Here is a 14067-nt window from a genome sequence, read left to right on the forward strand (position 1 = left end):
ACTGGGTGTAAGTTTGGATTGTTCTTTTATGATCATAATACTTACATAAAACACGACATCGTGAGGGACAGTTGTTGCTTAATGGCAGCAAGACAGAATCATTCAAATGTTCATTTTATTTACAGGCAAATAAACGGCTAAAACAGAATTCTTGCAAAGCTGAAAACAAAGCCCTCAGATTCTTAAAGAGCATTTAAACAGAGGTGTGAGGAATACTAACAGGATGAAGCAGGGATCACAGAAAGATCACATCTGGACTGTTAGGAAACAAAAGTTGGATACCATTCTTTGCCTGCGTGCATCTGACCTTTTAGCTCGTATGGCAAAGATGAGTCTGCTGTACAGAGTTGGAGTGAATAGTGTTCATTCAGGAATCAGAGTCTCAAAAAATAATCCATGTCAAGAACTTCTACACATTTAAAATATTGCCAGCAGTGAACAGTCTCTTTGAGCTGACAATACAAGGCCTAATTTCAGCATCAGTATAAACACACCTTTCTATACAATACAATATATACAATATTTACAAGATCTTTTTTTCAGTCACGGTCTCAGTTGTTGAGTTATTAAGCTGGATGACACATCCCTTCTCTGGGAATCCCATTTAGTGATCTGTAATCCGGATGAAAAGTTGCTTCTCCTCTATGATTTGACTTCTAAAAGTGGTTTGATGTCTTTAATCCCATGCTCTGCTGCCACAGCTATGATGTGGTCCAGGGCATTCATTTGGCCCAACATCTTCACAACATCTTTGACCTGCTCCCTGTTGTAAGACATGACATGACATGCACTATGAGCACTACAAAAAATACTCATTACAACACAGCTTAAAAGCACTCATTGTGAAAAAGGAAGAGTTAATATGATAAAACAACACCGACAATGCAATTGTTCCAAAAGCACATTCAATACCATTCTTGCAGATATAGCTATTAGTAAATTCAAGGCGCCAAGTTGTATATACAAAGCCGTGTAGAGGTCCTTACTTTGAAGTGCGCCGCTCAATATCAGACCCGACCAGTGCGCTGCGGTGGATTGAGTTGGCCAGGTGGGTGAGGTAGCGACAGAATGGCTCCAACTGAGGCAACGTCTGCTGGCCCTTCAATCCAGAAAACCAGTGCGATGGCAAGCACTCCACCACCTGAGAAGCACACGAGAACGAATTAAACAATAGCTTTGTGTTATCATGTTCAGCGAGCCACTAATGGTAAAAAGATAACCAACTAACATCTAACACCCCAGCAGAAGGGCCAGTTTTTAATAATCATGCGACTTAAAAATAGCAACTGACCATGTAGTCATAAACAGGTACAACAGACCCCTCCTTCAAAATATTTTGTCTGTGCATGCTCACTCTTTACCACAATGATCTCAGCCAACAAATCTTATTGTATTTTACATGGTTGTAAATAACGAGTATGCAAGGTGGGGAAAAAAATGATGTATCGATCAGTTTGTCACATGAGCAAACTAAAATTACTGCCTTACAGTTTGTGAGCAGTAATTTTTACAGTTTGTAAAATATATCATTTTAAACAAAATTTAATAGGTAGGACCAAAGATTTGTGTCACTAATTCTTATATTACCAAATGTGAAATCTTCTCATCTGCTTTGGAATATCAAGGTTTACAGCACTTTTAAAACAAATCAACTGAAAGCGCAGTTATCAGTTTAAAACTATATATGACAAGTAAAACTACGGTCAGAGAAAAGTTCTAAATTCAGTTTTTCTCAAAAACAAGTGAAGTAGTGATGACTGAGAACCTACACAGACGTAGTGATATCGGTACAATGTTCTCACACATAATATCCGTTCATGATGGATGGAAGGATATTTTGTTAAGTAAAAGAAATCTGCAATGCTCAGTTTAATCTGATTTATCTATTGAATGAAATCCACCCCTACTAAGTGATTACATTTTATCTACCTTTTGGCACTTCTGAATATTTTCCTCCCATGTATCTGTGGTCTGCAGTGCAGAGAGGATATATCGGTTGAGAGTGCTGTCCAAGGCCAAGTCTTTCAGAGAGGACATGGATAAGATACCGTCCCACTGCAGGATGTTGCCCAGCAGCTAAGCATGAAGGAGACAAGAGTTAGACTGGACTCAAAGGCAGCAACACAAAAGTACATAATATCAGTGTGAAGATACTTTGATTATCAGCCCGCTGCAGCTGCTTTTCAAATTATACAGATCTCATTGTGTGATCTCCAACAATCAGGCAAGCTATTCATGTGATGCTATCAGTTCAGCAACTGACTGGAGGAAGTAATTTAAACACACACACACACACAAACAAAACAAAAAGAACACACATTTGCACACATACCTTCACACAGGACCAGAACTGCCTCTGATAGAATAAGTAGGGACCACTGTTCTTGTTCTCCAGGATGCTGAATAAAAGCAAGAGAGATTGCTTTAAGCAGTTTTAAGTGCTTATTGTAAATATAGAAAAAATTCTAAGTGGAATCCAAATGTTAATATTGTTATTAATAAGAACATACTTCTTGGGGTACAGTGGAAGAAAGACATCTTCATCCAGAGTCCTCCTGGTCCGTAAGACAATTGTTTTCAATAGCTCCTAAAAGAAGGGGGGGGAATCAAGGTAATGACAGCAGTTCTTCTAAAAATATCAGGTAATCTAACAGCCAATGTATTTTGAGGAAAAAGATGATGAGGGTGGGGAGTACCTGTGTGTATCGGTTGTCCCCGTGCAGCACAGTGGGATAGCCTTTTAGCAGTCTGTGAATGAAGCTCACAAACCTGGTTGTTTGACTGCTGGAAAGTGGGTCCCACACCTGCTCTGCCAACACTGCCACATACACAAAGTAGAGAGAAATGCATATAGTAGGAGAAATTTTCTACAGGCTTGCAAGCCAAGGACATCTCTGAGCATGCCATGCCTCGAACCTGACAGTTTGGAGAGGATGACCTTCTCCACTATAGCAGGCAGCAAGCCGATGTCGCCATCTCCTTTTTGCAACGTGCTGTTCTCTTCAAAGCCGTAAAACAGCAGCGACTCAAACCAGAGCATGTACTCAAAGTTTGCACACTGCGCCTGCACAGTGAATAGAGAAAAAAAAAGATTCCATCACCATTCCTCATCCAATTTCCTTTCAAAAAGGAACTGGTTACACTGATAATACACCCATGCCCTACCTCGAGAGGGTTCCATGTAATCAGCTGCAGACGGACTAAGGGGTTAAAGAGCTTGGGCAGACAGAGGCCTATGTAAGCATCTCTGTAGGTGTTGGCATACTCCTTCCTCCACACTTCAAAGTGGGATTTGATGTAGTCGAGAGAATGAAAGTCCTCCACAACATCCTCAAATACCTTCTTACTTTCCCTTATTATACGATCTGGGTAGCACAAAGAGATCACGTCAGATTTAAAAAAAAATTATTTTCAATATCAGTTGAATCTCATATGTATGGTACGTAATACATTTATTAGACTAACAACCAATGTAAGGTAAATGCCACAGCTGCCCTAAATTAACAGTATTGATAATTACCTAAATCATTTTTAGGTTTCTGTAACCAGTGTGCACAGGCTCTTTAATCAAAACGATACTTTCAATGCAAAAATATAACTACTGTTTTTCATTCATTTTCAAATTTACTCTTTGTTTACTTAAAAAAGGCAGGAAAAATATTAACGCACATCTTTGGTGCAGTTTTTTTAAACTTATATTCCTAAACAGAAAACCATTTGTTTTCTTGTTGAATGTTATATTCAAATAATTTGACTTATTTCAGAGAAATTCATTGAATTCAGTTTGTTAAATTTAAACAAGATTTTGACAGATTTCTTTTTTTTTTTTTTAGTTAACGTTGTTGAACACTGCATACAATATACATTTACTTTTTAATGTATTTTTTATTTATTTATTTTTAAATACAGGAACATACCTCTCTCCATGTTGAAGCTGGTGATGTCAGTAGAAGTCTCCTCGTCATCAGATGATAAGCCTTCTTTATGTTCTGCCCTCTTTCCATTCTGCTCTCTGGCTTGTCGTCGACGTGTCCTGTATTCATCCACGAATACAAAGGAAGCCAAATTAAAAACATGAGCAGAAATTGCCTTTTACCAACTTGGCACTAAGGTGACACTCTCATGGTCAAGACTTAAAATCTGATGCACAGAAAACCTTTTTTTTTTTTTTACAAATCTATAGCTGGATTCACATTATTTGGTTCTGTGTAACTGTAATTGGCTTCGCATTTGTGGCCAAAAGTACAGCACAATACAGCATTTCCACAGGGAGAGGAATGTGAGAACAAGTTGGTACCTTCGTGCTTCTCTTTCAGCTATCCTCCTCTGACGACTGTGCTCTTGGTATGCTGCGCGATCTCGGCCAAATGAGTCTAGATTAGGAGCCATGACAGCTTTATCTGCAAGAGACAGGAGTAATGTTAGAGCCAGTAATGAGAAGCTAAGCCAACCCATAGCCTCATTCTTATTCTGATGACTAATTCCAAACTAAAACATGGGTACTCAAATAAGAAAGTATAATTAAAGGCTTAAAAATAAATTAGACGATCAGATCAAAATCTGTTTGAAATTTATCAAGCAGGTGAAGATATTGCCCTAGCCTTCCTATCTACTGGGCACCACTGGCAACAAAACATATTAAATCCAAACAATGCTTTTATCAATCACTTTTTGGTGTCAATTACTTACCAGGCTGGAACTTCACTTATGGCACAGTCAACGTGACAGATGACATATCACTTAATTTGTTTTTTTAAATGCCATCTTTACACAGTCATCTTTACTTGAGCTGAGTTACAAACACCCAGCTGACTTTCAGATTCGGCCATTAAAGGACAGCCGAAACAGCTCCCTCAACAAAGCTTTTTCCATAAACATACATGCTCATCCACTCGACAACACACATCACTTAGCTTTAATCGTATTTGTGAGAGAAATGTGATGCGATACAACAGCGTGAACCGCAGACACTCGCAGACATAACACGCACATACAGAGAGCTAATGAGGCCGTTCAAATAAATCATAAAAACCTTCAAGATGGACTGACTTGAAAGGCTTGCAAACTCCGACGATTCATCTTTAATATCATCCTGTCGTCTCTGGACAAGTCGCGTGGCCCGTTGCCTTAGTAACTGGTGCATGGCAGCCTCCAGCTCCAGGACAGCAGGCACCTGAAAAATATGATGCCTTCTGTGACCTCTGACCCAGCAAAAGTGGGACTCCGAGTCACAGGGATGTCTTGCTGAAGGGATAAAAGAAGTGGGATGGACAGTATAATACTGAAACCAAAATATTGCTGGTGTTGGGTGAAAATGTGCTATTCTGGGGGAGGCTCTCTGAAGGAAAGCCTGAACTTAGTGGACTTAGTTAGTTTAAACACTGAAAAGTGACAAAGTTAAGGGTCAACTTAGATTATTTGTATAGAAAATATAGTGAAGTTCATCATTTCTACCCAACATAAACAATATCATGATCCAGACGTGTATATACTGTATGAAAGCACTCCACATTAATTCATGCTAACAATGGAAGGTTAGTGGCCCATTTGGAGCACAGATTAGTTGAGGAAACATAATGGTGGTGGGAAGGCCAGTTCTTCCATCATTCCATATAGTTGCTGTAAGACCAAAACTAAATTATTCTGTGAAGACATGCATTCAGAAGTAGCTATCTGGACTCGTTGTGAAAATATTTTAATACATACTTGTCTAATCTACTGTAATAATTTCTTTTGCAGCTCGAATTCATCTTTCATAAATCTAGTATCGTATTATATGAACAAAAACTAGTATATATTATTTCTGTTTAAACAGCTGATAATGTTAAACAACCTGAACAGGTATATTTATATATTCATAAATATATTTTTAATTAATGAGAGCAGTTCTGAAGAAACTGAGAAATACCTAAAGTGTGCTTCAAGCAACATATATGTACTGTCACATTTGCTTGTTAGCACTGTTAACTAGCCGTAATTATTCAACAGTTAAAAAAAATAAATATAATTACAATTAATCCTCAAAAGACAGCATTTCGATAGACTGTACCCCTTGGAAATCCACATTACGTGGAGATAACACAGACACAAAACAGCATACAGCTAATGAGACTGCAGGCGAATTCTCCCTTACCTTTTCACTGAAACACTCAAGCAAGTCTCCAACATACCCTCGCATCTCTTGCAAGAACTTATATTGCTCTGCATTGTCATTGGATGAGTCCTCCAGCTGCTGTATGGTACGCTCAGAAGCAGCTAGGTCTTCATTGATCTGTTTGTAGCGGTCGACATTTCCATTGTGGCCTGCATGCATTTGGCTGAGCCTGTAGACACATGACATACAAGGACAGAATGAGTTAGATGGTTGTAAAGCTAGTGCAATCTTAATTACAAGCTCTGCAGATAGAAAAGTTTGAAGTACACCAACAATAATAAACAGCAACTAGAGAGGCAACATTTTTGCCTCTCTGGTCCTTAGATCTGTGGACTGTGTGTCTCGGTCATCAGGACCACAGCAAACAGAGATGGCAGCAGCCGAGCTGAGGACTGAAAACAGACGTTGGTGCAGTTTTCTACTGGACCTACCTATCCTGCAGGCGTTTCTTTACCAGATCAATGGATACCGGGATTAGATCATTAAGAGAGGCCCCATAGTGAACGGAACCATTGTCAGCTTGTCCAGTCGGTTTGGCAGTCTGTGGAGCCACTGTACTGTAGGTGTAAGGCATGCTGTAGGAAGAGCCATACGGCTGGCTCTCATAGCTGTTCTGGTAGTAGACTGTGCTGTCTTCTGGCTGACTGCTTTGGACCTATTCATTAGGAACACAGAAAACACGAAACACTTCAGCTACTAAAAATAACAGCATTGCTCCAACTAACGATTAAAGCACAAATTTTCAACCCCATAAACTATTCAATATATTAGGGTGGCACAATGGATCAAATTTTAATTTCAATCATGATTTTGGCTTCCCACAATTAATTAAACATGATCAAGCAATATTGAAAATGCATGCTGCACTATAAAATGCAAAGGCAAATCAAGCCTTTCCTTAACACAGCTGCTCCCTGCACCATGTAGTTTCCTATACTAGCTTGGATGAGGAACAACTTTAAAAGACTGATGTACAGCAAAAGTCAGACACAGTGAAGAGCTTGTGCCCGATCATTACCCATTAACCAAGAAGAAATAATATGCAAAGAGTTCTGTAAAGGTGTGTCTGCCTCGCAAAGCAACACAACTTATTCAAGCTGCTTCCAGCTCGCACTGAAATCACCAACACAATTGCATTCCATTTGACCAAAATGTGTGTCCACTAAACATTGTGAGTAACAAATTCACATCCATTATGCAGGTATAATGAATGTTGTGAAACACTATATTTTACTTCACAATACCAAAGTGAAAGCAAAGGGTTTGGGTTGTGTGGTGGCAGTCTGAGTACCAATGCCCTGAAATCCCTTACCCTGGCCACCTTATCCAACTCATCCAGTTGGACTAAATCACCCATGTTCTGGGTCTGCCCCTGGGCTTCCTCCCAGTAAGACATGCCCAGAATACCTCACGTAGAAATGGTAAATGGCCTGTATTTATATAGCGCTTTACTAGCCCCTAAGGACCCCAAAGCGCTTTACATATCCAGTCATCCACCCATTCACACACACGTGATGGCAAGCTACATTGTAGCCACAGCCACCCTGGGGCGCACTGACAGAGGCGAGGCTGCCGGACACTGGCGCCACCGGGCCCTCTGACCACCACCAGTAGGCAACGGGTGAAGTGTCTTGCCCAAGGACACAACGACCGAGACTGTCCAAGCTGGGGCTCGAACCGGCAACCTTCCGATTGCAAGGCAAACTCCCAACTCTTGAGCCACGATCACCCACGTAGAAGGTGGTACCCTAGTCAGATGCCTGAACCCCCTAACTTACTCCTTTATATTTGTAAAAGAGCAGCAGCTCTACTCCGAGTCCCTTTCGAACGACCAATCTTCAGCCACCTGGGAACCCATTCTGCTTCTATCTATGACTAACAAGTGAGGAATCAGATACTGATTAGTAAATAGACAGCTTCATGACTACAAAAGATTGGTGCAGCATCTGCATCACTGTGGATGCCGCTCCAATTCATCTATCGATCTCTCCCTCCACTCTCTGCTTACTCGTGAATAAGACCTCGTCCCTGACCTGGAGTGAGCACTCCATCCTTTTCCGATTGAGAACCGTGGTCTCAGGCTTGGAGTTCCCGATTCTCCTTCCAGCCGCTTCACACTCGTCCAAAATGCTCCAGTGCAAGCTAAAGGTCACTACCAAATTACCTAAATACGCTCAAGCTTCACAAAGATTGAGATGCTCTTACACACCATCTAAAGACATTGTTCCAATATATTCATATGGAAGAACAAATACTCAAATTTCTCCACTTAATTGAAAAACAGAAAAACTCTGATTAAGGGAAAGCCCCAGTTTTTTAGTAAACAATACAATGGCAGCACAGAATCAAACAGTAAGTAAAAACACAAACATCATTCACTGTCAACAGTCACACCTGATAGGAGAATATTTTTATTATATCTCTCTATCCAGAGATTCAGTACATCTTACCTGGGGTATGCTGATCCCTTTCCTAATTTGCTCCTGCTCCCAGCGGCTCACCTCCTCATCCTGTCCGGTATCCAGTGCTTCATCATCACTACCCTCAATACCTGTACACATATGAAAGACACATCCATTTTTAATAAAGTTAAAAAACAAACAAATCTGATTCAGAATAGTAGTCAGTAGACAGCAAGCAGGGAAGCTGAATAGAGTACCAATCTCCTCGGCTATCTTTTGTCTCTGGCTTTTGTTCCTGACGCCGCTGAAGCGGATCCTTTTCTCTTCCTCATCTTCGTCATCGCTGGCATCTTGGTCTTCTCGTACCAGACGTTTCTTGGGCGCCTCTGTTTCAACCAGAGGAGCATCACCTCCCAGCTCTCTAGCAAGCTGCCGGCGTTTTCTGGCAGCATGGATAAATGCTGCATCAGGAATCTCCCCTGGAATAAAATCAGAAAAGTCTTCATCTAACTTCTTGTGATGCTGTGCAAACAACAAACAATACAGCTTGTGTGTTTGGGGCATAGCACTAATGCAGTTAAACTAACACAGCAGAGTGGTAGATGTAAAACGCTGCACCTGTTCTGAAGATATCAAAACCAAAGACACTGATATTCCTTGTTACATAACACACAGAAAAACTCCACAGCTATTACAATGCCAATAAACTGTCATGAATGTGCTCCTGTGATGACAGTCCTTTCAGATAGGTACTGTGGTGGAAGTGTGTGTCGTATATACCTGGTCTCAAGCTGCCAAGTGTAGAAAGTGTGTTGAATGTTGCTCCTGTGCTGTTGCTTCTGGACACTTGACTGTTTGTCTGACCACTTTGACTCCTTGCATCCTCCTCCTGTTCATCAGCACTCTCCACCTCCATTTCTTCCTCTCCCTGTTCACTACTTGCTCTGCTAATAACTTCTTCTTTAACTGCAGGCTGAGCTGGAGCATCTAGAAAAAACAGGAATGCAGTGAAAGATGCATCAAGTCGAGTGAAATCATTTATGGCATAGTTGTGACTGTCAGATGTGGCTGACAACACAACTACTATGGTTAAAGAAGGTGGGGGGCCTCTGACAATTAATTGGCTGAAACATTGGAAGTATTTGCTAACGTAATTTAATGTCACAGTTAAAAAAAAAATTATAGTTCTATTGCTTAATTAGGCTTCACCTTATTTCATAGTTGTGCGCTAATATATAGATAAGTAGTAAATATAATATTTCATGGTTCACATGACAGCACATAACGCATGGCATTGACAGTAGGCTAACACACCTGATTTGACATCCTGTTTGGTAGATCCAGACCTCTCCAAGTCCTCCTTGTATTCTTTCTTTAGTTGTTTCAGAATCTTTTTGCTGTGATTGGATTTCTTCACTCGGAACACCTCTGAGCCGTCTGTTTACAAACAAGTCGTAGCACAAAGTTAATAATGAGTCCAATTAACCATGCACAACGTGCATGTTAGCTTGGTGGTCAATAACTTTCTTCCCTCTACAGTGCCTGGAGTAGGAAGTGTAGTTTGCGCAGAATATGCAGAAACTGTTTGATAACGATCATACTTAAAACTACCACGCTTTCTCCGGCTAATGTGAACAAGCTAGCTAGCTTAGCATCGGTTTGGCTACCAAAGTTACCTTCTTCATCGACGAAGCTCAGCAAACTGGCCTTCGTGGGTCCTGGCACGGCAGTCGTATCTTTGACCTTCTTTTCCTTCTTGACGGCTCTAACGCTGTTAGCCTGAAGGCCGTTACTATGACAGCTCTCTGTAGTGCTGAGCACTCCGGTAGCGTTGCTGTTGGAAGTCTCCATAAATGGGATTTCGGTAGGCCCAAACATTGTCGGCGCCAGCTGCGGCTGCTGACTCTCCTCCTGCTCATCCTCGTCGGACTCATTCCGACGTCTAAAGTTAGCTCTTTTCGCCTTCTTAAACATTTTTTTTTTAATTTACCCGCTAAATGCAACAGTGCACGTACAAACACGGTTCATCTTAAAAATGTAACTCGAGCCGAAAGATGTCACAACCACACACCATGTCAGCCATTTTCTTTCAGAGAGATGTGCAGTGGATGCCGCGGTGCTAGACGGCTGTCTTTCCTCGGCTGTGATTGGCTGTTTCGCTGTCAGGCAACCGATTCTTCTTCGGTGTTTCTCGGGAATTAATGTCTTTTCTCCACTGAAAGGACTTTTGAAATACTGCCTCCTTTGTAGTTTTAACTAGCTATTGTCCCGCGTCCTGAACCGCATGCGTCTCTTTTAGGTTTTTCCAGCAGTTCAGTGTAATTCTGACAAAGAACGAGGCAAAAAATAATATTTATAATATTAATATGTAATAATAATTTAAAAAACTGTTTAATTTTTATTTATTATGATTTCTTGTGATTCTTGTCCAGCTATAAAACTGGGCAACCTAGCCGACTTTTATGTGCCTACGTCAAATGATGTGCCTACTGACACAGTGTCCAATTTTAAACAGTCTGTTTAATTTAACAAATTGCTGTACTAACAGTAAATTTGATTTAATTTGCATAGAGTGGCCTTCTTAACTCTTTGGCCACTTTCTTTCAAGCTAGGCCTTGATACTTTTTTCTGTCACTTCCTAATTGTTCAATAAAAAGCTAAAACCTTTTTTTATTATAATAAAAATACAAAGTTAAAGTAGAAAAATTGTAACTTTACACTGCGGAGTCACATGTGATTTTAAATCACTATCAATTAGTGCTTTAAATATAAGTAATGGTGGCATGCTAATTTATACTTAAAAGACTGTGTTACCTTCATTATATGAGCTACACTTCTTTTTCTTCAAGAACTGCTTTTGGTCTGTGGCTCCGCGAGGTGGGGTAGTGCTGTGGGTTCGGGGGCATGTGCCAGGAAAGCTGTCAGGGCAGGTTGGATCAACTGACTGACTGTCTTCCCTGTTTTAGTAGCTCGTGGGGTCCGAAGAGAGGGAGACCTGAGCCAGAGACACGATGGCTGAAAAGTAATTGCTGAAAAAATAAAATAAAATAAAACCCTCACTTGCCCCGCAACACTGACTATGTCTGTGTGTGTCGTGCCGGAGTCCAAGACAGGGAGTTGTGTCACATAAAGGTTGCCGACCCCTGGTCTGTGGTGTGTCCAGTTGTGTTAGTCTCCTGACGGAATCTGTGTATCAGGTTCTCCCTTTAATGCAAATCTTTAATGTTGCCCCTCTACATGTCCTAACTTTGCAGACCTGTATTCACCACCCTGCATGAAGTCAGGATGTTCTTCACTGTCATTTTTACAGTTAGTAATAAACAGTGTTCTAGACAGGTGATGGTGAACATCTTAACCTACTTCTAATTATTTGTGCTTCTCTGTTGGTTTTGCTGCTTTATATTGTATGTTTTCCTTTTATTGTTAGTTTTATTTTGATGTGAATCACCGGTCATGTACTATATGAATAAATGTACTTACTTTCTTATTAGTTTTGTGCTACAAACTCAATGACATTGTCATTACTTTATTATTATCCTCCAAATTATTCTATAGTCTTCTGCTACATGTTTTTCAGAAACAGTACCTTTCTGGTTCCCACACTAGTATTACATTTTTCCACTCATGAGTTAATTTCAGATTGGTGAACTGTTGTTCATATACTAGATGTTCAGATGAGTTAAAGTGTAGTTCAGTAAATCCCGGTGTAGAGGGGCCACGGTGGAAAATGTCTCACTAAGAAATAAGTGACATAATAACTACAGCAGAGTTGTGCTCGTTGTGGATGCATTGTGGTCAGATGAACGCTGTACTGGTCCAAAGGTTTAGTCCTCTTTGTGCGTCTTACATTTTATACATTTGCATTTTATATAAGCAGATTCCAGAATAAAGATTCAAACAGAAGATTATTAGGTTTATTTTAAACTGATAAAAGCTTCAAAGTCAGCCCTGCTGCCCAGCACCCATACGTTTGGATTTTTCAGACAGTTACTTTGAACAATTTTTCAGATGAACTTTAATTTTCAATAGTCAAAAACTGTGTTTATTGAATAATCTGTCAAATTTGCAAAGGAGTACTTTACATTTGTCCTGTTTGTCCACAAATACATTTTTAAAAGCTAGTTATATATTAGTAGTTACAGCCCATAATTACTATTAAAAATGTTCCAAAAACAAAAATTCCAAATTAAATCCAAAGTGGCATCTCTCTTTCTCTCTCTTGCATACAGATCATGTACAGAACTGATGTCTGTTGAAAAAAATCTCTATCTCCTCGACTGATATGATCTTGTCATGAAACGGCTGTGGCAGGCAGGAGATAAGGGTCCAAATGCAGAACTCAAAACACAGAGATGAACTGATGGGGGCTACTTTATTGTTGCAAAAGTCACACAAAAACACTTGCAAAACCAAACCAAAACCTAGAAACTGGGAACTAAAAACAAAACACCAGGAAACTAAGGATGGTGAGTTCTGGGAGCACAACAGGAGAAACCCACACAGCATGAAAGGATGACACGAAACTGACAGATAGAAACACAGGGCTAAAATACACTGAGGGATAACGAGGGAATGGGACACAGGAGGAGATCACAGCTGGGACTGAGCACACTTGACGAGACTAAGAGGAGACAAGGCTAGAGACACAGACATGAGACAAGGGACCATCAAAGTAAAATGACATGAACACAAGGGGAGCACAGAGAACACCCAAACACTGGAAGAAAAATATCACAAAACCCACAAAACTCGAAAAAATTAAAAAACACAGACCGTAAACATGGAGTCATCAGACTCCGGACCATGACAGATCTTCCTTGGAAACACTTTGTGTGTTTGGTTTTGTGCTGTTGGTGATATTTGTTATATTGTTTGAAGTACTGTATTAGTTTTTGCTCTCTCCTCTTCAGCAGGGCCATGCAGATGCTGAAGCTCACTGACATGTGCAGCACAGAAAGAAGGATGTGTGCAGGTGGGATTGTGTAGTGTCATAAAAACCCTGAAGCCTCATGTGGACAGACCATCCAGCTACACGTGGAAAATGAACTCACTTGACAGTATTTTGTAGATCTTTAAATGCATATCATTTACATGTCTACAAATTTACTTATTAACTGAAAAAACTGGAACGCCGTTCTAGATCATTTATTTTAACCTGCTGCAGCCCCTGGATGTTACTGATTTCTGTCTCCTTTTAATGGCTGACTGCAAGCCAGAAATCAGCGAGCCGTACATGTTGGCTCCAGTTTACTATGACAAGTTCAGCAAGTTCATGCTTCAAAGTTCATGCATGCACCTGCAGAAGAAATGGAGGTAGAGCTGGCCACAACCAAGTCTCGCAAAAAGTCAGGGATTAAAAAAATATTATCATTTACTTGTCGGTTGAATTTAGAAAGCCAACAACTTTTTGTGTTGTTTTAAAACAGTAAATTGTTTTCTTTCATCACTATACCACAGTTAGCCATTCAGAGGACTTGATGCACACCCAAATTAGCTGATGTCGTCTGTAAT

The 14067-nt window shown here is 40.3% G+C and overlaps 1 protein-coding gene across 1 annotated transcript; it reads right to left on the reverse strand.

The window, feature by feature from the left end:
• Positions 1-97: 97 nt before the first annotated feature.
• On the reverse strand, positions 98-10721 carry paxbp1 (PAX3 and PAX7 binding protein 1). The gene is made up of 18 exons (XM_005746645.1): positions 10233-10721; positions 9871-9993; positions 9337-9543; positions 8814-9035; positions 8605-8705; positions 6586-6809; positions 6134-6323; positions 5050-5173; positions 4298-4400; positions 3918-4033; positions 3166-3365; positions 2917-3064; positions 2697-2818; positions 2511-2587; positions 2333-2399; positions 1930-2076; positions 987-1141; positions 98-763 (listed from the first exon to the last, which is right to left on the reverse strand). Exons 1-18 carry the CDS (start codon positions 10528-10530, stop codon positions 643-645), a joined length of 2745 nt encoding a protein of 914 aa, XP_005746702.1. The 5' UTR covers positions 10531-10721; the 3' UTR covers positions 98-642.
• Between the last annotated feature and the right edge of the window lie 3346 nt (positions 10722-14067).

Source organism: Pundamilia nyererei, unplaced genomic scaffold (genome assembly GCF_000239375.1).
Source record: "Pundamilia nyererei isolate P.nyererei 1_Seehausen unplaced genomic scaffold, PunNye1.0 scaffold00180, whole genome shotgun sequence".
NCBI lineage: Eukaryota > Metazoa > Chordata > Actinopteri > Cichliformes > Cichlidae > Pundamilia > Pundamilia nyererei.

What these genes read in the sequence shown, in the direction of transcription:
- paxbp1 (XM_005746645.1), bottom strand. Translation starts at nt 10,530, where the DNA reads ATGTTTAAGAAGGCGAAAAGAGCTAACTTTAGACGTCGGAATGAGTCC. An exon ending in AAGGGATCAGCATACCCCAG is followed by an intron (nt 6,810 to 8,604) that starts GTAAGATGTACT and finishes CCTAATGAATAG; the next exon opens with GTCCAAAGCAGTCAGCCAGA. An exon ending in CAGCTTCAACATGGAGAGAG is followed by an intron (nt 3,366 to 3,917) that starts GTATGTTCCTGT and finishes TGTGCTACCCAG; the next exon opens with ATCGTATAATAAGGGAAAGT.